At 41.3% G+C, this 25,768-nt stretch overlaps 1 protein-coding gene across 3 annotated transcripts in view; it reads left to right on the plus strand.

The window, feature by feature from the left end:
• The first annotated feature begins 12,131 nt into the window (after positions 1 to 12,131).
• Positions 12,132 to 25,768, plus strand: part of MUSK (muscle associated receptor tyrosine kinase) — a 54,827-nt gene continuing 41,190 nt past the window's right edge. For 2 of the 3 annotated variants that reach the window (XM_036403276.1, XM_036403280.2), the window contains exons 1-5: positions 12,132 to 12,228; positions 16,209 to 16,335; positions 19,554 to 19,705; positions 21,098 to 21,225; positions 21,709 to 21,850. In XM_036403276.1, the coding sequence (XP_036259169.1) occupies positions 12,132 to 12,228; positions 16,209 to 16,335; positions 19,554 to 19,705; positions 21,098 to 21,225; positions 21,709 to 21,850 (646 nt within the window). The remainder of the gene's footprint in view (positions 12,229 to 16,208; positions 16,336 to 19,553; positions 19,706 to 21,097; positions 21,226 to 21,708; positions 21,851 to 25,768) is intronic. The other variant, XM_036403281.1, reaches the window with a different exon arrangement.

The raw sequence follows: 25,768 nt of genomic DNA on the forward strand, positions 1-25,768 counted from the left end.
TCAGGTTCCATCCCCTTCTCTGTCTGCTGTGAATGGGCTTGTTTCTCACTTTCTTTTTTTACTGTTGCCTCCTTTCTTGCCCCATATAATTTGTGCTATATGAGTGACACACCCAGTTTCATCTCTGGTTACATGTACCTCTTCCTTTCTGCCAGCGCTGATGTTGAGGCCAAGTAGTTGCAGTGTGGAGGCAAAGAAATGTGTCTCATCCCACATAGATATCAGTGGGAGCTGTGCATTATCACAGACAGGTACTACAGCCTCAGAGAGAGCAGCAGTCATTGCCACAATGACTCTGGTCTCCATTAGCCCCAGCTTCTCTTACCTAATTCAACATGAAGTTCTGTATGTGAGAGTCTGAATCGTCCTGTGCTAGAGGACCACATTGACACATATGTTCTTGGCTGCCACAACAGAAGATCTTTTATCAAGCCTTGTAGGAGCTTGGACTGGGGCAAAGTGAGGCCTCTGAGCTCACGCAAGGGACAAGAGAGTCTAGACATTCCCACAGTTGCTCAAATAGCAGCTGCACAGAAAGGATTGCATAATTTTGTGCTTCTGACAGGCAGGGAGCAGCCTGTGAGGGTTGCTTGAGCACTGAGTGCTACATTGGCAGCACCTTTGCTTTTAAGGATAACAGCTGACGAGGAAGAGCCTCATTGCTTTTCTTAGCAAATGCATAGGGTGTTCTGTCTTTTGTAACAGAGCCATGGCCAGATGCGGCATCACTTGGCAAAGAAATTGTGATGAAGCATTCTTGCTGGAAATGTTGATACATATTTTCTGAAAAACATTTTGGTCACTTTGTGATGTATGGCAACAACCAAGGTCAGGTGGATCTGAGGGGGTGAGTGAAAGGTCTGGCAGAGGATTATAATCACCTGTGTTCCAGGAAAAACCCCAACATGTGGAGAATATGACATTTAGCATAAGTCTGTGATTCTGGAGTTGTTTCTAAATATGGACTTGTCCCCAGTGAAATATGGGAAGTGTTTCTTCCAGTGCAAAGTGCATGGTGACATCCTTAAAGACTAGGAAACCATGCCAGATCCATTCCCAGTGTGATGGTAGAGACCCAAGGTCCCCAGGTCTCTACCAGCATAAGGAGCTTGACAATTGGAGAGGCCAGGTATCTGCAAGGACTTTTGGAAGTTTTGGAAGCTGAGTTTTTTTCTTCCTTTTGAATCAAACTTTAGGTCCTCCTGTAAGTTAAGTTGTTAGCAAATAAATAAATGTATTTTAGCCAAACCTAATGCTACACATGAATGTCATCACAATGTAATATAAAGGGCACAAGTTTTAGAGGAACACAGTGCATTTATTGAAATACAATGGGAGACATTCGCCTTGAGTAAAAACCCTAAAACCTCAGAAGCTCCTTTGAAATGTTGTGCTTTGTTCTACTAGTTGTTCTACTAGTTGTTCTACTAGTTCTGCATTTGTCCCTGCAGAAGTCTGTCCATCAGGGCTTTTCTCTTACTCAAAGAGACTTTTTCCATTGAATGAAACAGAGATATCATGTAATTTCTGACAGCCACTATGCAGAAACTGCCTCCTAGAAAAATTATGTCTGTGAATGACTCCACCAAAGCACAACATTCCTGTTGATGTGGGTTCTTGAACCGGCCCTGAAATCTATTGCCAGGGTTACACAAATAAGTTTAGCTCCAGTATTGTCAACTTTTAGGGTTTTATATTATCTGATGTTCTGCTAAATGCATCAGTCCCTGGGGCTGGTAGATTATGTAAGAGTCTCTGCTTTTATTACAAAATAAAGTTCAATTTCCATTTTTCCCAGAAGAATTTAGGAATGTGACCATTAATAGTGCAGACAATGCAAGGTTACTAACCCCCACAACCCTCATTTTTAAGGCAACTATGATTTTTTAAAGATCTGACTCATTATTTTTGAATACCTGAGGGACACTGGTGTATTTTCAAAAATACAACTATTCTTCAGATTTTCAGCTTCTTATCTTATTTCCTCAGCCTGACAGAATTGCCTAATTCGGGAATTTTTTTCCTCTGGATGTTTTGAACATTGTAGCTCTGTAATGCATTTCTGACATTCCAGAAGCAAGCCCCCAGGAGCCTCTGTCATGCATCTGTTGTTGGAGGTGCCTTGACAAGAGTGATACCACACATTAATACATTCAAAATCATACTTGTCCACAAAGAAACCCAAAAAACAAAACAAAACCAAACCCCAAAACCAAAAACCACAAACAAACGAACAAAAAAACAAACCAAAAATCCCCCAACAAAACAGTCATTTTAGATATGGAATGTCTCTTTTGAAATCTTTCTGTGGTGACACTTTCTTCAGGATGTAAATTTCATCAGGGAAAGCAGATATCTTTCTTTCCTTTTCCAGTGTCTGAAAGCAGACACACAACTGCTGTGAAGCACCCGTGTTCGCACCATGACTCTGAGTGCAGCTGCCCCACATGTTTTTGTCACCTTACAGGTACAGTTGTTTCCTGCTTTTTCTGGCCCAGTATCTGGGGAGACAAAGTTATGCATTACCCAGACACAAGTTCTTATGCCCCTGAGGGGACTCCTGGAAGAAATGCATCTCATGTTGTCTGACCCTTGAAAATGCCAGTGAGTGACGTTGCTTCTTGCATGACTGTGCAAGGCTTTTCCTTGCCACAGAAGACAAAGGAGAGAACTGAGGGGGAAGAAGACAATGCCTCCAGTAAAGTGTAGCTGAATTTTTGTGCTATAGCAGCAGAGAAAGAGGATAGGCCACAGTGTTTTACAGGAGTTTACTGGGATAAGCACACCTTGGGACAAGACTGGGACAAGCATCACCAGCTGGCATTAGTGACAACAGCTACCAGAGCTAGGGCTGTGGTTTCTGCATGACAGCTGTAGACAGCTGCCTAATAACTGCCCAGCTCAGCTTGGTGAAGAAAGGAAAGTGATGGTTGTTTGTGAAAGGCCTGTCCAGAGTACTCCTGTTGGTGTGAAAAGCACACTGGCATTAATGGGGACAGCAGCTCTGGGGCCGTGCAAGATGAGGAAGGTCCAAACACCCAGATATCCCAAAGACATTGTGTTTGGTCTAGACTAAAATTCTAGCCCTCTTAGAAAGGGGGTCCCTGACTTTGGTTGGATTGTAGCTTCCTATATACCTGGAGATTGCAGTGATTGATGGTCCCAGTGCTAGAAGCTCAAGGTGCACACTATTCAGTAGCTTATGAGCTCTTTGACACAGTTTTGGACTAGGTTAAAATAATTCTTAGAGATGGATTGCATTTTAAAATGGGCCCTTGCCAGAAGGTGATCGGAAGGCTGTCCACCTCAAGTGGTTCAACAGCATGGATGTAGACTGGTGGGTGGTGGTTGCTGTTATAAAGCCATCTCATCCTAACCTGGATAAAAAGAAACTGCATTTTTCCTCACAGCTGGTACATTATTAAGAGTTACAGGAGTTATAGAATATTCTGTGTTGGAAGGGAGCCACAAGAATCATCAAGTCTAGATCTTAAGTGAATGGTCTGCATGAGGATCAAAACCACAAGCGTGGCATTATTGGCACCATGTTCTAACCAAGTGAATAATTCAGACTTTTAACAGAAACTTCATATTCAAAATGCAGAATCAGGTTTCTGCCCTGATTTGGCTTCAAGTAAGAAGATAGATCCATTAAAATTTAAATTTATTTTTCACACAGTTTCTGTGTCACAAGTCTTCACAGAGACTGGATTTAACATGTGTCCATGGGCTAAACAACTTCTTTCTCAGCTGAAGGTAGGGTGTGGGAGAGAGTAGCTCACAGAGCAGAGCAGCTGCACAGGGAAACTCTGATATGCAGATAAGACAAAGAGCTGAGTTGTCAGTGATACCAATCAAATATGAAGTTCTCAAGGAAAGGCAAACTGGCATAGTTTCACTATTGCCAAGGGAATAATAACAGTTTACACCACTTGGAGATTTGTAGACATTTTGCTGAAAAATTCAAGTCCATCTTGGTTTTTCTGTCTTGCATCTTCAACTATCTTATCAACACCATTAGAAATTTGGCTTCTGTTGTCAATGAAAGTGGGATTTTCCTCTCCTGCTCTGAGAGGAGTGGGTCTCTCTGCATACCTCATGGACATCCCCTGTGTTTCTAGATGGCTGGGGAAGAGTAATGAAGTTGGGATTCAATGCCTTGATGTAGGACAGAGTGGGCTGCAGGACACAGATGATTACATCCTGTGGAGCTGTGTGGCCTGACCGAGCAGAATGGATGACTCTGCAGTTTGACAAGACTAGTCTGCAACCACACAAGGATCTTACCATGGGAAAACCCCGCCTGCTCCAGGCATGCCAGCAGGCACTGCTCAGCAGCTGCAGTGCATTAACCTGGTGTTGGGCAGGGGGAAATGCAGCCTTGCTGCATGCCTGTTGCAATGGTCAGAGGAGAGTAATTTGGCCCAGAGAATTTTTTATTCATCCAGATGCTCCAGAGCTGCTGCTTCTACTCAGAGAAAAAAGGCAGATGCTATGAAAATGTCCAAGACAAAAACTTTCCACAGAAGCGCTGACTGGAAGAATTGATGGATTAGGTTGTAAGCTATTTCAGGGGCTGAAACCCAGTGCTGCTTGCCAAGTATGATTTCTAAGACAGAATGAAGCCTTGGCCACTTCTGCAAAGATGCTCAGGTATCTTACTGCTCCTGGGGAACATCTACATCCCGGATCCCCTTCAGGTTTCCCCAACATGACCTCTTCTCCAGTGACCCTCTGCCCACAGCAAATCTGCCACTAGTGAGGGAAGGAGGTCCAAGTTGGAGATGTGCTGAAGCAATGACAAGAGCCCCCTCTCCATCTGGAGCAGAATGGAGAAGACAGAGGGAGGGAGGGAGGGAGGGAGGGAGGGAGGGAGGAGAGAAAAGGCCCTCACCCAGGCTAACATCCCTCTCTAGCTGGCATCTGGGGACAAAATGTCAGGGCAGGTGTGTGTAGGAGAAGCCCCTCAGTAGCTAGGGCCCTTGGCAAGGGCTCTAAGCCTACCTTTGAGTCTGAGCCTCTTGCAGAATTACCTGAAATGGCTTCTACCCTGTGTGATTTTCAAGTGAGTGTTTTGCTTTAGTTAGCCACAAGACAATTTCAGTTTAGGTGCAAACCCTTGACCCCATCTGTATTATTTCCTGACCAGCAATACAGCTGATGCACGATTCATTATTTACTCACAATATAGTCAATGGCAGAAGCACGTCCTACACACCTGGGCTGTAGGGTTAGGCCCACAAACTGTGCCCTCACTTAAAACATATCAAGTGATAATGATGCTATGTTGACAACATGCAGGGACAGGACCCTCAAGTCAAGTCCAATGAAGTTAAAGGACTAATGTTGTGGATATGCCAGTATTTTGGATCAGGTTTTCTGTTTCTTAGTTCTTTGTCAAGATTAAACAAACCTAAGGAAGATTATCGGACAGTACTAATAAATATGGGACAGAAAAGCATAACATCTCATTCCTTGTCATAAATGCCACCTGCTGTGCAGAACCTGGTGATGGTTCTTCTCACTGTTGACCTTTCTTCTCCAGGCTTATAGGGCATGTGCAAGCTTCCATACCTATCACTCTTGTAGCATCTTATGGGCTCCTGAGCACCCTCCTCTTGCCCTGTGTGCTTCAAATGCTTTTTCTGCTCGGCTATTAAATCTGCATAAGGGCACAAAACCCCATTGTGGTTCCTTCGGAAAGCATTGTTCTGGCTGCAATCCCCCTGTGGGACCCTATTGTCTGTTACTGAGGATGTTTCCTTGAGGCTTCTCTCTTTGGTTCTCCTTCCATTCACATAATTCCCCTCCTTCCCTCACATCATCTGGATATCACTTTTGCAGTGTTTGCTCTTAAATGTGCTGAATGTGTTGGGTGTGTCTTTAGACTCTGATCTGCCATTTGACTGAGGAGATGTACTCACTTAAACTGCTGTGCTAGTTATTGTGCTCCCACATAATCCACAGCAATGTTTAAATAGTGTGACTGCTGTAGCAGGTAGATATTGAGATGATCCAAAATGCTGTAGCTAAGAATGCCTCATTGAGTGAAGTTCACAATGGGACCTGATCTCTGCCATGCAAGCCTCTGTCTGACTGGGATGTCACCAAGGATTATGGCTTCAAATGAACAGCAGGTGAACTCTAAGTAAAAAAGATCACAGGCAACCTTCTGCTCTCAGTTACACTCCATTGACGTCAATGGGGTTGCCTGGGGTGAGCTCAGAGCGGAATTTGATTTCTCATTTTTAATATGTATAGCCAAAGCCCCCCAAAATGACTTTCAGCATATAGCACAGGGTCTAAAATCTCCTCAGCTACTCATGCTGTAAAGTTCTTCTTATCAGAGCAACAGGAAAAAGCTATCTTGTCTGGAAAAAGAGGGTGGAGCTGTTTCGCATGTCGCTGCACGCTGCCCACATTCAGTGAAAGGAAAGGGCATAGGATGCCCCTGGGACCTGTGTGCTGCACACCTCCTGCAGCCACTCATGGCAACCTGCCATCAGCTGGCAGGATGCAGCAGCTCCATTTCAAGTGTCCTGTTCCACTGGCAGACAAGCTATTGCATGAGTGCAGGTACTTCTGAAACTTGAGTGTTTCCTCGTATCACACTCCTATGATGTAACACCTCTTGGATCCCAGCTGGCTGCAGAGAGATGCTGTGAATTTCACAGGTGTCATGGTGATGGAAGGAAAAGATGTTTACAGGCCTATGATTCTGTGATCACTCAGGACAGTTGATTTCCACACTGTGTACGGGACCACAATCTTTCACTTGAAGCTAGCCATGCTAGAGGCTGTATGCTTGAAACCAAGCTGGTTGTTTGCTTTGGGCATGCCTATAAACTCCCACTGCTTGCCTTTTGCTCCTCTATAATCTAAAACAGCAATCAAGAACAGCAAATAATGACAGACAAAATCTGAAAATTGAAAATTTATTGATCTGACATATGAGATATCATATACATTTATTTAATTGTTCTTTGGTTTTAACTTTGATTCTTTTTAAGAGATGTTAACAATAATTAAAATAATACTCACAGGAGTTCTGATATGAAACAGGTTTTATTTTGTAGTGACTATATTTTTGCAGTAACTGCCGATATTACTGTCAGATCAAGCTAAGGTTATATTTATTTCTTGGTGATAGTGATATACTACAAGGTGCAGTATTCTGGGATCAAAATCAATGGGATATATTAAGTCCCTAATGTATTCCTGTTGTGAAACACATCCTTATTTCTGCAAAAAAGGATCACTTAGGTAGATGCTCTCCTTCATATGGCTGTTGTGGCCTGGAGATCCACACTGGGTCCCTCCTTTCCCAGTTCCCTGAGCAGGGGCCAGTAAGAGCTCTGCTATAACATTATCTAAATGCAGGTCTTGTTTCTCACTTGCTGGGCTGTGACACCATGTGATGGAGAGCAGGTTTTGTGTGTCAACAGCCATCCTGGTCTCCAGATTGTACTCTTCCAATGGCAAGCACAGGTTGACAGACTGAAACCAGAAGCTGAGGAGCAAGGGTCATATATTTTTTGTGGCAACTCTCTTTGGGAAACAGGGCATCTCTGTCCCACTCCAGCTCAGCACCATGACAGCGTTATCCTCTGAAAGGAGAGGGTTATCAAGGGTGGGGTCTTTCCCTGTGCTATGGTGTGGGGCTGGATAACATTGGTAGCAACTGAAATAGGAGGCAGATCTCCCAGTAGAGGAATTAGTTTTATATATTACGAAATAAAGGCATTCAGCTCACCCTCTGTGTTATATATAGCATGCACAGCTAGCTAGGTGCATGGCAAGGGTTATTTCTCTTTCTTTACATTGTTTACATTATTCCATCACACTAATTACATCTCATAACCCTACATAATTTTGCCCCACCACAAAACATAGTATGGCATCTTAGATTGTCCTTAGTCAGTACTGTCAGATCTTGTGAGCTGAAAAATTATAGAGAAGTTTATAGCAAGATGATAGCAAGAAATTAATGCAAATTTTAGTTTTCCCAATTGCCACAAAATCTCAAGAAAATAAAATAGAATTATTTCAGATTGAGGCATCAGAGCTTAGTAAGGGTTGAAATATTAGTAGGAGACCAGAGATTGGTCCAGATGGCTGAGGGTAGAGGTCAAGCCAAGTGTGTCTGAAACCCTCAAATTTAAACACTAACTGGGGCTTTGGGAAGGGTCTGTGTTTCTTAAAGGACTTTAGAGAAAAGCCATTCTTTCATCTTGACAATTAAAAATTAAAAACACTAAACAAGGAAGTGTCAAGTGCCGGGTAAAGAACAGCAGCAGTACAGCTCAGTCCTTTACATATCACACTGAGTACAGCATTTGCTGTTCTGACATAAGCAACAGTACCTTACTGGCCACATGTGTGTTGGAGGCTGGGTTGAATCCCTTGGAGCTGGTGGCTACATGAGCTGCTTCAACTCAGGATTACTGTAAAGAAGCAACTTGCACTGTGTAGTAAGAGAACTAAAATGATGTTTATCTCCTCCCCTAATGCTGGCATGCATTGTCAAAGATGCTTCTTCCATGTCAGACACCCAGGAGCTTGTGCTGCCTGTAGGTACTGCAGGCAAAGTGAGCAGGGAGGAATGGGAGGAGTGGTGTGACCATAACTCTATGACAATGTGACAATGATTCATTTCTGCATAGAAAGGCATATGTGCATCCCCAAAAGGGGTTTCACTGCCAAATGTTTTGTGAGGATGCCACTATCTAAGAGACCAGCAGCTTTGAGGCAGGAAGCAGCAAGTGTGCATCAGGCACCAAGTTAGTGCATGCAGGGACATGTGCATGCAATCCATCTGAAGGGAAGACCACACAGTACATCCTTTTCATCTCTCTGCTGGCTGGAAGAGGCTTGGAGCAGCTTGGGATTTGAAAACCACTTGTCTTCTGTGTCTGTACACATCTGCTATCTTGGCTGGTTAGGGCATGCTCATTTTCTGGCTTACCTTCAGCAATACACAAACAATCCAGGATGTTCTTTGAAAGTATTGATGATCACTTTCTCATACAAGTGGAGAGGCCAATGACAAAGGATGTGGTGTTGCACCTCATACCAAATACAAATATTTGAAAGGTTGTTGTGGCCAGGAGAGGTGCCTGAGAGCTGGAAGAAAGCAAACATCACCCAGTTAAAGGGCAAGAAGGAGGATCCATGGATCTACAGGCCAGTCAGCCTCACCTCAAACTGAGGTCAGGCAAGTCAATCACTCCTCAGGCTGGGTTAGTGCTGACTTGCACTATTTTCAGTGTGAATCACCAGATACTTGGGTAATTAGGAACACTGCCAAAGCAATTTCATTAAGTCTCTCTGTAGGATGATTTTGTTCTTTGTCTGGACAGTTTCTGTTGGAAATACCTGTCCTAGCCTGTCTACTTGGATGAACGTCTAGGACTATCTGGGGAGAATACATCCAAGAGAGCGATGTGGGAGAAAAGGCAGTTTTCAAATAATTCAGTGGTCAAATTATGTCACATTAGCATGCAAACTGTCAGCCTCCAGCAGAATATTTGGGAGAAGGAGGGAAGTGTACAGAGGTGTACAAAAAAAAAAAGATCCAGCATGGTTGTCTCCAGCAAACAGTTTCCACTTATCATAGTGGTGAAATGTCAAGCAATTCATTGACTGCAAGTCAACTATCTCTTCTACCAACTCTAGCAAATTACTACTTTCTTTGTATTTATGCTTTTATTTCACAATACAGTATTTGTCACTTCACAAACAGTTTGCAGTGGGAAAAAATGGTAGCTAGGTGAATGAACACACCTTGTCTTGTTTACTGAACTTCATGAACTGGCTTTTTTCGGAGTGTTTGAAGTGCAGAGAGATAAGCAGAAATACATGGGATCAAAGCTTCTCCCACAACGTCTGAAAGCTGGGGATTGGACTTCTTCTCATTATTGTGTAGGCTGCTGGGACCTCATCTCAGCAGAAGCATGACTTGGGGCATGACTATAAGAAACAACAGATGTAAAAACAATTATCTGTAAACTGCATGCATCTCAGCTTTGTTAGGAAAAACCCTAATCACAATCAACCAATAAGCAACAAATTCATAACCCCATGAGTAAAAATTAAAGACGCATTTTACTTTTATAAGGTGAACTTAGAAAATACTTGGAATCAAAGAAGGCTTGGTGTCACCAACATTTGATTTTCACTGATTTCAGTGTGAAATCATAGAAACATCTTTCCATATACAGATGACCACGAGTTTCCCATATACATTGTATGTTAGCTGTGTGGCATGTGTAGCTGGAGCTTGTGTACCTTTGCCCATGTATTCTCTCTACTCTCATGTACTGAGTAAATTTACATCCTTTCTGTTTAGAGTAGTGGAGCTCATTATAATCCTTAGTAAAAATATATGAAGTCGAGGAAATGAGAGATTAGGAGTACTTTGGTAATCCCCAAAATGCAAAGGCATTGTTAGGGTTTAACAGCCATTGCTGGCAGTGACATTTCTAAATGCTGCAATTGGCAAATAAAAGGGAAATATTAGTTTCTGCACTCATATGGATGGTGCAGTTTCAAAGCCCTTATTACACATTCCAAACAGGAATCCAGCAATGCAAAGGTCCTTTGCCAAGTCCCTTCATGAACAGAATTTTACCTGAAAAATCCAAGTTGCATTTCTATGGAGCATTTTAATTGGATATGTCTGGACTTAAACTAAAGAAGTACCTGTAACTTCAGCCATGAATCAGTATTTCTCTGTTCCTTGGTAGGATTATTCTTGTTCCATCATTGTCTTCTTGTTTTGCTTTTTTGTCATTGCTAGCTCCAGAATTTTTGGAATACCTTTAACATCTTCTGTGAGTGCTTCTGCCTTTATTCATCTTCAGAGGAACTCTTGTCTAGAGATCCTTGTTCTTAATCAGTGATGGCAAGTCCCCAAAGTAACATTGCTATTATAAAGCCAGGCCAAACCGCAGGGATTCACATATTCCCAGCACTGGTCAGTTTTACTCCATTTGCTGCTCAGAAGAAGCACTGCTGAGCCATGTATGTTCATTGCAGAAATGACTGTTTAGAAGTGGTTTAAGTCAAAAGTTTCAGTAAATAAAGGAAATTCCAGAGATCTCAAAGTACCTTTTACTGTGATGTGTTATGACTGCACATTTGCTTTCCTCAAACCATGTAGTTTAGTAAAAAGCTCTTGTCCACTCTGCTGATAAAATGACAAAAAGTACGTGGAGTCATGTTCCAAGAGGATCATCATCAATTAGGTTCTTCCCGGACTGATTATTCATCTTTTTCCCTGCTCATGCAGATATTGCCCCTGCATCAGCCTTTCCACAGTGGTAAGCCTCTTTACTCTTCATATAAATATTTATGTTGGAAAAACAGGCAGCACAAATGACTTGACATTTTTGGAAAATATAATGTAGGCCTTTGTGGTAGGATGGGGCAAGAAAAAAATGAGTCAGAAGATCTTGATCCTGATGTTTCTTTAAGTCTTCCTAGAAAATGAGCATTTGTCTGTCTTTCATCTTAGGCAGAGACCTCGTGGTTAACAAGATATTTCTGGAGATTAAACCCCACTGTCATATTTCCCTACAGAAAGGCACTTTTAGTCACCAATGCCAACCTCTTCTGCTCCAGCAAATGCATCTGTTAAGAAAAGAAATACTATCAGCAGGGCAACAGGTGGCATATTACAGCCAATCTTGAAAGGTTATAATAAGAGGGAGTGTGAGCGAGAGGAGAAAAACTGGAAAAGAGGGTGACTAAGATGAAGGAAAAGGCAGTGGCAAGCATTTTTTCCTGCTATTGCACTTACAGTGTTCTGGAATAAAAGTCTGATGACTTTGCAACACTAGGGTAGGGTACTGCCCTGGAAATGCATTGCCCATTGTACTGTTCTCTGTTTGCTTAGAAGGAATTCAGAAGGGATTTGCTTTCTCTTGTTTCATGAGCCCCACGCTTTCACACTGACCAAAGTGGATACACACCAGCTGGCCACGTCCATCACCACCACTGGGTGGGAGAATTCCTGATTATACTTAGATCCCTCAGAGCCCACTCTGTCACTTGCTGAGAAGCTCTGCTTGAACACTGCTTCCGAAATGCAGCCGGCTGGGAAGTCTGCACGCCTTGCCTGAAGGAGCTGGATGCCTTCTGGATCAAACATGAATGACCTGCTGAAGGTGCCCCTGGTGCACGTCCTCACCCTGGCAGCCCTCAGCTTGGCTGAGACGCTTCTGAAAGGTTTGCTTTTTCCCTGCTCTTCTTCTGCCATTTGCTGAAAGAGGTTTTGCAAAGGGGAAGGTGTCCCTGCTAACAGTGGGGAGGGTGGTGCTATAGCGTTCCCAAAAAAGACAAAAATGGTCTGCTTTCAATGGTCACTGCTCTGCTTTTAGAAGGATAGCAGAGAAAATATTCTCATATTTGTGTTTGGAATTGAATTCTTTGTCTGTGAAGAGCAAATAGTCCATTGTAATAGGCAGGGGAGACCTTTGGGTTCAGCTTGGGTGGGATGTAAATTTCTCCTGTGAAAGGAAGCTCAGAAGTGTTAATGGCTGGTAGCACGAGTTGCTGCAGAGCACAAGATCTGTTGTGTTCAGCACATCTATGTAGGTTTTTAAGTATATAAAGCTTCAAAAGAAATAAATATCTATGATGTCTTTACAAAGAATACGTATATATGTACAAATACGCACTGTTTGTTATAGCATATAACACAGAAGTTATCATACCTTCTTCCTGTCTTGTGCACACACATGCATATGGGCATATGCTCACATACTTTTAGCTGACAAAATAATTGGTAAAAAAATCTGTTTAGAGAAGTCTTTGAGGTACAAAACGCAACTGTGGTACCATTCTGGATGTACTGTTTGGTAAAGCTGTGGACAACAATTTTTTCTGAATGGTGATTCAGATTTACAATTCAAAGCTTTTGAAATTCAGCGCTTACTAGCGACTTCGCAGCTTCAGGAAAACAAAATGAAATCTTAAGGGGAATGCCAGTATTCACATGTTAGGCCAACATTGCTGCTCTTGTAGGGCTATGCTTTTACAATTGTTAGTCAGGTTATTCCCAAAATAAAAAAAAGAGAACTAATGTGTCGTCTTTATAAAAATGTTTTGAAATAAAAATATTGGTATATTTGTAAGGCGCTGAAGTAAGTTTGGGAACTTAATGTTTGTGAATATTGTGGTAAGATAAGTAGTAGTGGAGAGACAAGAAAAACAAAGAGGACGGATAGATTTTTTTCTGTGTCGCAGTGTAATGAAGAGATACATTGCCTTTTCTAGGACATCACAGCTGAGCTGTTTTTTACCATATGAACTGCAGTTTCTTCAGGTGTCTGTAGTGTTGGAGAGGGACTGGTTCTGTTTTCTGTATTGTTTTCTTTGTCTGTTTGGTCTGGTTTCGAAAGTGTGAATCCAAATCCAAAGCCAATACATTTGGAAGCTCCTGGTGAGCTGGGGACAGAAGGCGATTTGGCTTTCTCATGGTCCCGTGACCAGCCTTGGGTCATTTTTCTATCTCGGGAAACTACAGCTGACATCCAGAAAAATGGCACCTGTGTGGCTTTACACATATATAGATTAATTTATTTTCAATTTATTTAAAGCCAGAAGCATACCTTAAAAATATGAGAAAGGCCCAGTATATGCACACGGAAAGGCCTGGCTCCATTTCTATGTGATGGTAGATTTGTCCGTACATTGTTCAAATTTTATTTTCCTATGTTAAAATATGGTAATGCACACATCATGAGTTTAGAGAGCTTTCTGAAGAAAACATGGACTAGCAACAGCATCCAAGCTGTTTGAATAGCTTTTAGATGTAAGTACCATCTCAGCCATTTCGGAACTCTGTTGCCGTCTCACAAAATGACGGCAAGTCCCACTGCTCACTGTCCTTGCTTGGGTTAAATATCACAAAGGTGAAAAGAGCATAAAAGAAAGTTATACATCCCTGTTGCTGTTATGGTTGCTCTCTGAGGATGTAGAATTGGGAAGGCAGTTTTAAAATGATTTATTTTTCTATTACTGTAGTGCTGTCAGTTTGGACACTATTTTCTTAGAAGCACGTGGCTTCATTCTGCCCAAAAATCTGTATTTTGGCTTTCAAAAGGGACCAGGTCAGACCATGTCTATGCAATATTCTGTCATCTATTGAATAAAAGACACACTTGAAAGTATGTAACTGTTTCTAGAGAATTTATTTATATAGAAACCTGACAGGTCTTATTTGCCCAAAGAACAAAATACTGTCATTATGCATACCAGCTCTTGGCACAAATGTAACTTTATAACTTGCAGGAGTGGCTTTGTTTACGGTTACAACAGTTATAAAACTGGTTGTTTTGAATTATTATTACTGTAAAAATTTACATTTCTTAGGGTTAGAAAAGCATCCATCCAGAGATTGAGGAATGTGGACAACAGCAACAAAACTGTACTATATAAAATTAGATTGCAAAACTCTGGGGTTAATGCTATTAAACCCCAATAAACTTTGCCACAAAATAGCAATGTTTCATTTAAAGCAGAGAGGATAACCATTGGTGGGGGTTATTCTCCTAAGACATCCTTCAGTAGGAAAATGAAGACTTTATAGAAGTCTTCCATTTGGTTTCACTGGTATGGGATTCATCTGGGGAACAATACAGATGATTATATCTGTTTAATATGACCCAAAATGACCGAATAAATGGTCATGCATCATCACTGAAAGTGATGCATGATACAATTTGAAGCAGTGATCTTAAACAATGAGCTCGTCACAGACTTGTTCTAATTGAAGTTTCATCCATATGACCTTTAGAGCTATCTGAGATGTTGTTTTGAGATTTACATAAGTATAGTCGTTATTGTTAATCAATGATACGATCCAAAGTCATACAGTCTAGAAATATTATTGAGGCAGATTCATTCTAATCAAGTGTCAAAAGCGTTTAGTTTTACATAAACTTGACAGTGGAAGCTGATAATTTCTTCCTCTAGCTTCATTCCAGCAGAACTCCAAAAACATTCTAATTTTGACTTCTATGTAAATTGAAAAAGGATTAAGATATTGACTTTCTATTATTCTCAGGCTCTTAAATCTGAATGTCTTCTCTTTTGCCCATTCCTTAGGGAGGGAAGGGTAAAATGGATATTGTTTATTTTTTGCCTGAATTTGAATCTCTTTGTACTATGGAGGGCCAGTATATACACAGCAGTTGGGATTCTCTGTGAAAAAATAATGGGCCAGAAACTGCTATGCTCAGTGAGGAACAGGAAGACTCTTGAATCCATGATGTATTTTTAAGGTTGTGTTTCAGGAATATAGAAAAAACTAGTTTATCTCAACACAGTTGTCAGTGAAATCCAGTCCAACCAATATGGATGCGTGTCTCTTGCAGCCATTGGTCAAGACATTCAAGTGTTTTTGAAGGCAGTGGCTGCAATGAATAACATGAGCAGGGAATAACATGAGCAGGGAAAGTGAGTGGCTAGGCTTATGCTTTGATCCCTTCCAGCTGTGCTTCAAGTCTTTCACCAGAGCGATGGCAAATGTTTCTAAAGATACATTCAACTAATGTATGACTACAGATTTATGATAATAAGCATCAGACATAGCTATCAAGCTTCTAACCCTCATGCTTCTTGGTTAGAAAATGTGAGAAAATGAGAATGGGTCCTAGACATGACACAAATCTAAATGACCTGAATGGTCTTTGTGAGCCTGGCTTAGAAAAATATAGTGCTGTATAATTGGATTGGTGTTTGTATATAACAGGTTTTTTTTGTTGCTATTTTTTTTCTTTAAAGATAAATAGTTGAATGAATAAATCCTGTAATACTGACAAAAAAGCCCACATCTCCTGCACTAATAAGGAGGCACTCTTCCCACTCCAGGGGCAGGTCAGCTTGGCTTCAATTTTTGTGATGCAACTTGCAGCCTATGCCATGCCATCCTTATGGCAGTGGGACATCCTCACCTCTGTCCTTGCAGTATGCTCACCTGTTGCTGTGAGTCTTGAGGAAGAGGTGAGTCAGAAACACAGAATGCACTGAGCTTGTGGGAGCTTGGTTTGCTCTGTTTTGCATCTTATGTTAAGACCTCTAGGGAAAATGCCATTGAGTGACCCTGCAGGGACATGGCTCCCTCCACCAAAGGTGTTTGGTAGGCTATGTAACACTCTCCGGTAGGCACCAGAAGATGTTCTCATTTTCTCTTCTTCACACAGCTCCCTTGATCAGCACTCCTCTGGAAACAGTGGATGCCCTGGTAGAAGATGTTGCCAAGTTTGTCTGTGTAGTGGAGTCATATCCTGAGCCAGAGATTACATGGACACGCAACAGCATTCCCATCAGGTAGGGAGCAGCCCCAGCCCTCACCAGCACGTTCTGCCAAAATTGACAGTGCTTCTTTTCATGATACAGGAGATATCTGGAAATAAAAAAATTGCTCTGTGGCAAGAGAGAGAATGAGTGGCTGTAATTATCTAGGGTTCTGTATTTCTGAGGGAATGGTAAGAGCACTTGTCATTGCTCTTGCACCTTCACACATTTGAGTTTGCAGAGAGTTGGTTTCTGCTGTAAGGAGTTTTCTCTCCAGCTTCAGAAAATTCAATGTGCTTTCTTCCTCAGTTCATACATTTATGAAGGAGGAGGATGCTGTATAATATTTAAAAGGAGCTTAGCAGGGTTTGTTGTCTGTCTCAATGTTCTTGGAATCTTTGCATGAGAGGGGTTGCGCTGTGCCATTCTTTGCTTCTAGTTCTGGATCTGGAAATTGTCTTCTCATTGTTTTGCACCGTCAGACATTAACAACCAGGCATCAAGATGTCAACAAAGAAGGCAGCCTTCTGGAAGTGTGGAAATGTGTTATGAAAGTCGCTACTGTTGTTTTTGTTCTTTTGCTGTAGACAGGTTTCTACAAAGTAACTGTACTCGATCTTCTAGCTCTCAAATCACATTACATCTGCCACATTACATCTGCCACATGGCTTCACATCAGTTTCTCATTCTAAATGGCTGTAAGTGACTTACTCTGTGAGGGAAAATGCAGCACAACACAACTTTGTGTAACACAGTCGATACCTAGCCTCCACAGGAGATGTGCATGTTGGGCAGATGGTCACCTGAAGTATGGTTCTCACTGTTGTGGTTAAACATCTAAAAAGGTTTTGAACCACTGGCATAGGAGGCTCAAATAAGTCCGCAGCAGAAGGAGGTCTCACTGCTTGGAAAACTGCTTTAGAGTAGGACAAAGCAGAAAGTTACAAATTTTAATATAGGCCTTCAGAATTTTTTTTTCATTGTTGGCCATCTCAGCAAAATTTGGCCCTAATCTTCTGATCCTGACTTTGTTCCAGCATGAAGTTCTGAACTTCCATGGATGTTATTTCCAAATCACGTCACCTTTCTCCTAATTCCTTCCCCATCGGTGACATCATGACTGAAAATCAAAGCAGGGAGAGAAAGCCATCCATGAAGGACTATGTCTTTCTCTTTCCATGTCTTTAAGATTATAATTTTTCCCTGTGTTCTAAGGTAGTTTGAAATGCAGATCATTTATCAACCTCAATCCCCTCTTCCAGAGGCCAAACACATCATTCTTAAAGCCATTCCACTCTGTCTCTGAGACACAGTGCTTTGACCAAAATGGAAAATACAGATAAAATCATCTCTTCTGGTAAGGCCATAGAGCTCAGGTGCTTCATTCGTTTACAGTGACTTCTGAAGCAGCATTAGTAACAGCAAGTGTTTCATTTCACAAGGCATTAATATTCAGTACTGCTGGATACAAAAGCTCAGACCAAAGACAGAGGAAACACATATGAATATATTTGTTGCTTTCTAAAAACTCGGATGAAAGTATTTGTACACTGGAAAGCATCAGATCAGAAGACACTTTTTTCTGAAAAAACCCCTCTCCAAATGGATTTCTGTGCCTCTGTGTGTGTGTATGTGTGTTTGTGTGTATGTGTGTATCAAACTCCAAAGGGTCTAGTAACTGAAAGGAATTAATATCAGTTATTTCATTTCCAAAATTTTCTTCTCCTGCCAAGGTTCCAGCATCCTAGACAGACAGCAAGATTAACCTGCAAAACAAAACAGTATGTAAACTTTGAACTTCAATGAGAATAGAGCCAGCGCAGAGAATAGTCAGCACTAGTCTTCTGGATGTGCCTTTCCTTTTGACATCAAAACTTGTGCAAGTAAACCAGCAGGTGCCCTGTGCTGAGTGAAATGGTTACCTGGCCTATCATCCAGAACAGGGCTGCCCACAATGAGCCTTCCTTAGGACAAGAAGGGGACAGAGACAGCATGTCTTTTACACTGTGGATAACTTCATGGCACTCTTTCTTCCCAAGTTGGAAAAGAGGAGGGAGATGTAATACTGAGTGGTGAAATGCTGTTGAAAGGAAATAATCTCTAAGCCATCATAATGGTACATTCAGATTAGTCAATGACTACTGTACAATTTTTAACAGTAAATGACAAAACTTGACATATGTAGTGGTCAGATACTTGTGATTGCTTGGGATAAAATCCTCAGGTCCCAACCCTTTTTCCACTGTTCATAAAATCAAAGTCCAATTGCATGAAGGTGCTTCCTGAAAGCATCAACAAAGGTGTGAAAATAGACACTACAAATAGTTAATTTCTTTGTGTTTTATTTATAGTATTTTTTTATATTTATCATAGCTTTGCAATGAAGATCAATACCTCAGCTCTCTGATTTCTCATCATCTTTCTTTCTGATTTCCTTGGCTCTCCCACTTGACTCCACATATCCCCCTACTCACATACCACACTTCTCTTGTCATGCTCACATATGAAATTGGTCTTTGGCCCACATACTTTGTTACAATATCCCGTATTTTTGTTGATCCAGCTTCAGGGCTTTCTGCAGTTCTCTGAAATATCCGGGTTAAAGCCTGCTGTCATTAAACCATAGCTATCCTTGAATCCTCTAGCTTGCAGATGGCTTCAGCACATTTCTTTGCTTGTTTGTTTGTTTGGTGGTTTTTTTGCAAAACAAATAGACAAAACTACTCCAGGATGTAGACACAAAAGTTCATGGCCTTTGGTTTACCTTAAAAATATTTCCATAACTTTATCGGTTTAATAAAAAAACCCCTGTTTTTTGCTTTGTTTTGATTTGTTTTTCCTGAAAAAGGTTTCTTTAAACAATTTCAACTAGCTCTAGTTCCTATGTAAGCATCTTTCTCTTACATTGAACAATGATACCTAAACCAGGACCTGGCTGGAACTGATTATTTGTGCTCATGCCTGTCCTTGGCCAGTCAAAACCCCAAACATGAGCCTACTGATTTTAACAAATGTCTGTGGGGTGGAAGAATTGCCACTACACTAGTGACAGGCTGGAACTGCATGGTCTAGTGAAAACCTGAATCTTAATTCAGAACTCAACATTTTCAGCACCTTCCCTTCTGCTTGTGGGTTGAAAATCAGAGGTAGAACTTATTGCCATTTGTAGTGGCATCAGCAGTCTGCATATTCAAATGCAATTCATTTCTCTGTCCCTGGCTGTCCCTGACAATCCATGCTCTGCCCTGCAGGCTGTTTGACACACGGTACAGCATCCAGAGGAATGGGCAGCTGCTGACCATCCTGAGTGTGGAGGACAGTGATGATGGGGTGTACTGCTGCACAGCAGATAATGGAGTTGGTGCAGCTGCACAGAGCTGTGGGGCTCTCCAGGTGAAAATGCGTAAGTGGAAATGCAATTTCTTCCTGATGCCATGTGAGTGTTTAATCAAAAGCCTGAGCAGACTCCCATCTATGGCACCTGGGGATCCATGTTCAGGGCAAACCCATTCTTGGTTCTTGGGAAGATGGGTGCAGTTCTTTCAGTCAGAGACATGGCATATGGGATCATAACTTAATGCAGTTGTGATTATTTACTTTGAATAACACACATTTGTTCTAAGATCAGAAGAAAAAATGGATGCTTTGAAGAACACCCTTTGTGCAAAAATCTGTAAAAGAATTTGATAGATTAGTCCTCTGTGGCAATACTGCATAAGTCCCTGGTGAATGTTAATTGTAAAATTTCACTATACAGATTTCTTCCTGAGGATGGCAAAGTCAACTAAATTATATTCAGATGCTCTAAATAGCAGTATTGAATGTTCTGGAACACCATGTTGTAAATCTCATCATTCCACATGGACGGCAAAAGATTTGCTCTTGCAGAGAGCTACATACGTGCCAAACTCAGCAAAGCTGGACTCACATGGCTAGAGTTATTTACACAAGCACTTTAAAAAGCAGAGGAGGTATATTCTGGCTAAAGCATCTGTTTGTAGGAAAGGATTTGTCTGTGCTAATGAGATGACCCTCAGGGTCTGGTAATACTGGAACTCTACATCATCCTAGTCACTTGCAGGTGGTGGCCAGGAGATGCTCTCTGAAAGTTGTTTTTCTGCTGGTTCATTATCATGCAAGGGCCTCAAAATGTCAGATCTCCCAAAATACTAATATAATAATCCTTTATACTCTCAGCTCAGACTAAGGCAGACTGTGTTCTTTCAGTAAAATGAATTTAAATTTATCCCTGATTAACTTTAAGGGAGTTTGATTGTGTTTTCTTTAAGGCTTGATTGTCCTTTTCACTAGCATAGTTATAAATCCTTCAGTTAAGGATATTAATTGGATTTACACACCCTTCTTGTTGAGCTAGAGGCAAGCCTGAGTTAAAACTCTTTCAAAATCAATTCAATTCAGATCTGAGCTTTGAGACAAGACATTGTTTACACAGTGAAAAATGTCAGAACCTGGAATGCTAACATTCTTCAATACTGGAAATACTCTTATCTGAATTTGGATTTTAGCCCAGGCCCTAATTCAAATGACTGTCAAACTCCGCTCAGGAAAACAAATAACCCATGCAAGTTAGCTGCTTTTGCAGCTTTTTTAACTGAATGCTGTGCTGAAGAAAGTTGTTTCTTACCAAATAACTTCAAAACCAAGAAAGAATGCTTTATCTTTCAGCAACACACAGAAAAAAGCAGCAGATTTGTGCATGTAATTTCTGAATTTGTCTTGTTCTATTATCTTGTAGCTTCATCCCAACTTTAATTTTTGGCTTTAAAAATTTTAGGACCCAAAATAACCCGTCCACCTGTAAATGTGGAAATAATAGAAGGATTAAAGGCTGTTCTTCCATGCACTACAATGGGGAATCCAAAACCTTCTGTTTCATGGGTCAAAGGAGAAACAGTTGTAAAGGTGAGTATGAATGGTTTTCAGTAATACTAATTATTTGCTAAAGGTACTGTGTTAAATATTAGCATTAGTTATAGTATTTGTAAATTCTAGTAACTAGAAAGGAAGCATTTGGAAAATCCAGGGCTCATCTCATAAATTTCTTCATTTGCAATGATTCTACATATGAACCAAATGTTCTCTGTGTATCTATATTTTATGTGATATATGCTTGTCACTGCTAAGTATGGACAAATATTGAGGAAAGCACTTGTGAGTGTTCTCTTAAATAGGAGCTCTTTCAAGCTATAATTCACTGATCTGCAACAATAGCAATGGGTGAATGTGTCATGTCATGAGCAGGAAGAGCTGACCCTAAATCCTTGAGTTGTAGGACATGTGTGGTGTTCATGCATGTAAGCCCAAACTTTGTAAACAGATTTTTGATGCTGTTTGTGTGCAGCCTGCATATAGAGTCCTCACCTCAATGGCTCCTTCCTCCGGCAGGAGACTGCTCGCATTGCTGTCCTCGATTCTGGGAATTTAAGGATACACAATGTTCAGAGAGAAGATGCAGGACAGTATCGTTGTGTAGCCAAGAACAGTTTGGGCACAGCCTATTCGAAACCTGCAAATGTGGTAGTGGAAGGTGAGTGACTTTTGAACCAGTCTCAAGCTCCATGTGCCAGCCCCTCATGCATACCCTGTTAACTTGAATTAACCTGAAGTATTGTGTTGATGTTGTCAAAACCACCCTAGAGGGTGATAAAAAAATAGAGAGGAGGAGGAGGAGGAGGAGGAGGAGGAGGAGGAGGAGAGGAGAGGAGAGGAGAGGAGAGGAGAGGAGAGGAGAGGAGAGGAGAGGAGAGGAGAGGAGAGGAGAGGAGAGGAGAGGAGAGGAGAGGAGAGGAGAGGAGAGGAGAGGAGAGGAGAGGAGAGGAGAGGAGAGGAGAGGAGAGGAGAGGAGAGGAGAGGAGAGGAGAGGAGAGGAGAGGAGAGGAGAGGAGAGGAGAGGAGAGGAGAGGAGAGGAGAGGAGAGGAGAGGAGAGAGCTTTTGCCTTTGTGGACTTGAACATTTTCTGCCCATTAAATGAACACTACATTGGTTTTCCAGTTTCTGGTCCTTATGTACTCTGTGTCCGGTTCTTCTGTACAGAAGGTATTTGCTTTGTGGTGTAACCACCACCAGTTTCAGAGCACTGAGAACAGTAGACAGGGTTACCCAAATGTTGACAACAAGGCATTCTATCTTCCTGAATCGTATAAGAGAATTCGGTTTGGGCAAGGGCTTGTGGAGTGAGTGGGGGAATGACTGATTTAGTAGACAAACAAATTTTTATTTTTGATTCAGGATGACTGTAATGCAGAAAGTAGAGAGGGTCTTCATTTTCTTAGTAAGCTTCAAAATACTATTGTAGGTTACATTTGGCCTGGAGCTATCAAAGGTTACTTAGCGTGCAATCCCATTTCTAAGAATAATGTAGACTTCCTTCTGGGAGCAGTATCAGATGTATTAGATCCAGCTACAGATTACTGTAGGTCTGCTGTTTTCTTAAAAAATGCATGAATTTTTCAGGTTTTTTTTGTCCCTTTTTAATATTTATACATACAGACCTTGTATACTAGAAATTCCTTAAATACCTTTAAAACAGGAAGGCAGCTATTCTTAACCTAGATTCAGAACTGTACTTCTCCCAGGCTAAAAGCAGTGAAGCAAACTGGAAACAGCTGAATCTTGATGTGAATAGCTTGAGTCCTGGGTTTTAGTTTGGCCCCTGTCACTGAGACAATGGGCAAAGGCTTGTCAAGAGTTAAACTGTGAATGGCAGATTGATGCTATGAACACAAATGCTGAAGGGACTCTGTCACTGCAATTCTTTGCCCAGATCTGCCAAAGCCAGTTAGGAAATCTAAAAACAAGCCGGAATTGCGCCAAAAATCCAGCCTGCTAAGGTTGATGGTTTTTCTCCATCTCCAGAATTATGCAGTGGCCTGTTAATTCAAGGACTGGCAAAATAAATCACAAATACCCTACTTGGGGTGTGTATGTGTGCTCTTTTTAAAAGGAAGAAGATTAGTTCCTAATTGATCAGTGGCAGGTCAATGCTCCCACACAAATCGTCCCCTCATGTTCCATTCATGTGTTAGGTGAACAAATAAATGCTCTTCTTCAGGCTCACCTTGGTTTCTCTAGTAGAACACCTGTATAATATACTTAATTTCAGGTGGCCACCCAAACTAGACAGACACATGTTTGGTTTATATTTTTGGCTTCCAAAATCCAGAGGTATTAATACTGATTTAGTACATAGAGTGAACTGTGCAGTATCCATTTGTTCAAACTGACATCAACATTCATAATCCTGATACAGCAGCTTGCTGTGCATACAAATCCCTTCCCCTGATGGTGTTTTAGATCAATTTTCATGGATATTTAGCATAACTACCTGTGCGCATACCTGTGTATGCCTGCAAGTTGGTACTTGCACACATCACCCTCACACACCTCTACCATTATTTTTAGTATCCCTCCCCTCCTGCCTCTCCTACCTCATTAGTATCAGCATTTTAAAATAACTCCAAGTAAATAATATACTAAAATTATTCAAAGCAGGAAAATCACACTTCAATATTCTTTGAGCATTCATAGTGTTAATAAAATTTATGAAAATTGTTGTTTATTGCTTCTCTGTAATAGCATTATGATTTTTTTTTGTTAATCTTGATCCTAGTATTTGCTGGAGTCCCCAGCCTGCATTGTGTGGTTTAATATTAAAATAAAACGAATAAGCATGGCTAGTTAACTAGGAATATTTAATTCAAGGCAAGTGTCCATTCAAGGAAAAGTGTAAATATTTATGCCTAGCCAGAGCTAAATCACTGATTTATTGTGTACTTCCATTTTAATGGGTCCTGTGTGGCATCCCACCCTTACACAGAAGGGAGCTTCCAAAGATCATAGGTCCTTGTGGTTGGAAGGAATGACAAAAGTAAGAGTGCCTGAAAAAGCTTACAAAGTTTTATTAATAAATTACACATTTAGCATGGAAATGTGTATGGTAATCCCTGACCTCCTATATAAACATGGGGCAATGGGTTTTGATAAAGGGCTAGGATGAAAGGAGAGGGACTGAGAGAGAGAGAGAGAGAGAGAGAAAGGATTAAAGAGGATGAGAGAGAATGAACAGAAAGGAAGAGGGCAGTACCACCAGTCCTGGTTCCAGCATCAATCCAGCTGACAGGTATGCAGGCCCCTGAAACACACATGTGTGTCCAGGCTTTGTTGACGTTTTTATAGTGAAGTTTCCATGCACTGGAGCTAAGTTTGTCACTCTCTATGCAAATGAGTTATCATGTGCAGCCTATTATTTTTGACCTTTGTGGAAATCAGCTGGGGGGCTTCGGGGATCTTGGGTACTCTTGATCCCCCCTTACATTCCATGCTGGCTCATCAGCATCACTCCTGTGCCTCAGCTGTACTCTATTGTGCTAACTCTGGGAGCCAGAACAAGGACACTTGTGCCCTAAAGGCACTGCCCTACTTCCATTTGGCCCCTTTCTCCAATCATGGCTGGTAACTGGCTGGCACTACCAACAATCCATTGTTGGCTCCACTGCTGTGTGATTATCAGTGTTTGAGACATACATATTAGCCCCTTATCTTCTCGCTTCCACATCCTGCAATTAGCTTAAGGCATTTGTTCAAAGTGCAGAGGTGTTCTTGAAAGACTGACTCTCTGCCTTCTGTAGGCAATCAGGCTCAATGTGCTTTTGATCAGGCACATGCTTAAATGACTTGTTCAAGTTGGCCCAGTAATTGCAGCAAGTCACAAGTATATAACGTGACTTGTGCAGGATCCATTTTTTCAAACTGACAACAGACTTGGCCCAAGGGTTTACGCTACTGATGTACCTTACAGTACTACTTGTCTGGTTTCAGTGGTCCAAGGTAGAACTATTTGAAAAATGCTGCTATTTTGATTTTCCAAATATTTTTTCATCTATTCCTTGTCAGTTTTCCTCAACATTCATAATACTGACCTCTATTTATTACTTTTAAAGTGCAGCTTTAGTATTTTTAGGGTTTTATTATTTTTAAAGCACAGTTGAAATAATTTGAGCAATAGACTTTAGATGAAAATTCCGATGCAGTTCTTGTCAGGAAAAAGAAAGCATTGAAGGCCTCTTTTAGTGGAACTGATTTTTCAGTTTTCATCAGTGAATGTTGTGAAGGAGATAAGGACTCTATAGGCTCTTCACTCTGCACAGCCTGTCCCAAGTAAGGGCAGCCTTACTTGCTTTCCCAGGGCAAGTTCCAGGCACCAGGGCTCAGGTCATGAATTATAATAAGTTAATCCTGGCTCAGGATTTAATTGAAAGGATTAAAAAGCCTGCCTTTTTGCATTTTTTATCCAAGTCTGGGGCAAACTCAGATGAATTTGGACAAGTAATATTGAAATAGATTTTTTCCTTTAAAGGCATAATCCACAAGTGCTAGATATACAATCATAATGGACCTAATTGTTGGGTTTGTGGGAAGAGCTTGGTTCCTCACTGGGAACGGTGT

The sequence above is a fragment of the Molothrus ater genome, chromosome Z (genome assembly GCF_012460135.2).
Source record: "Molothrus ater isolate BHLD 08-10-18 breed brown headed cowbird chromosome Z, BPBGC_Mater_1.1, whole genome shotgun sequence".
In the NCBI taxonomy this organism is placed as follows: Eukaryota; Metazoa; Chordata; class Aves; order Passeriformes; family Icteridae; genus Molothrus; species Molothrus ater.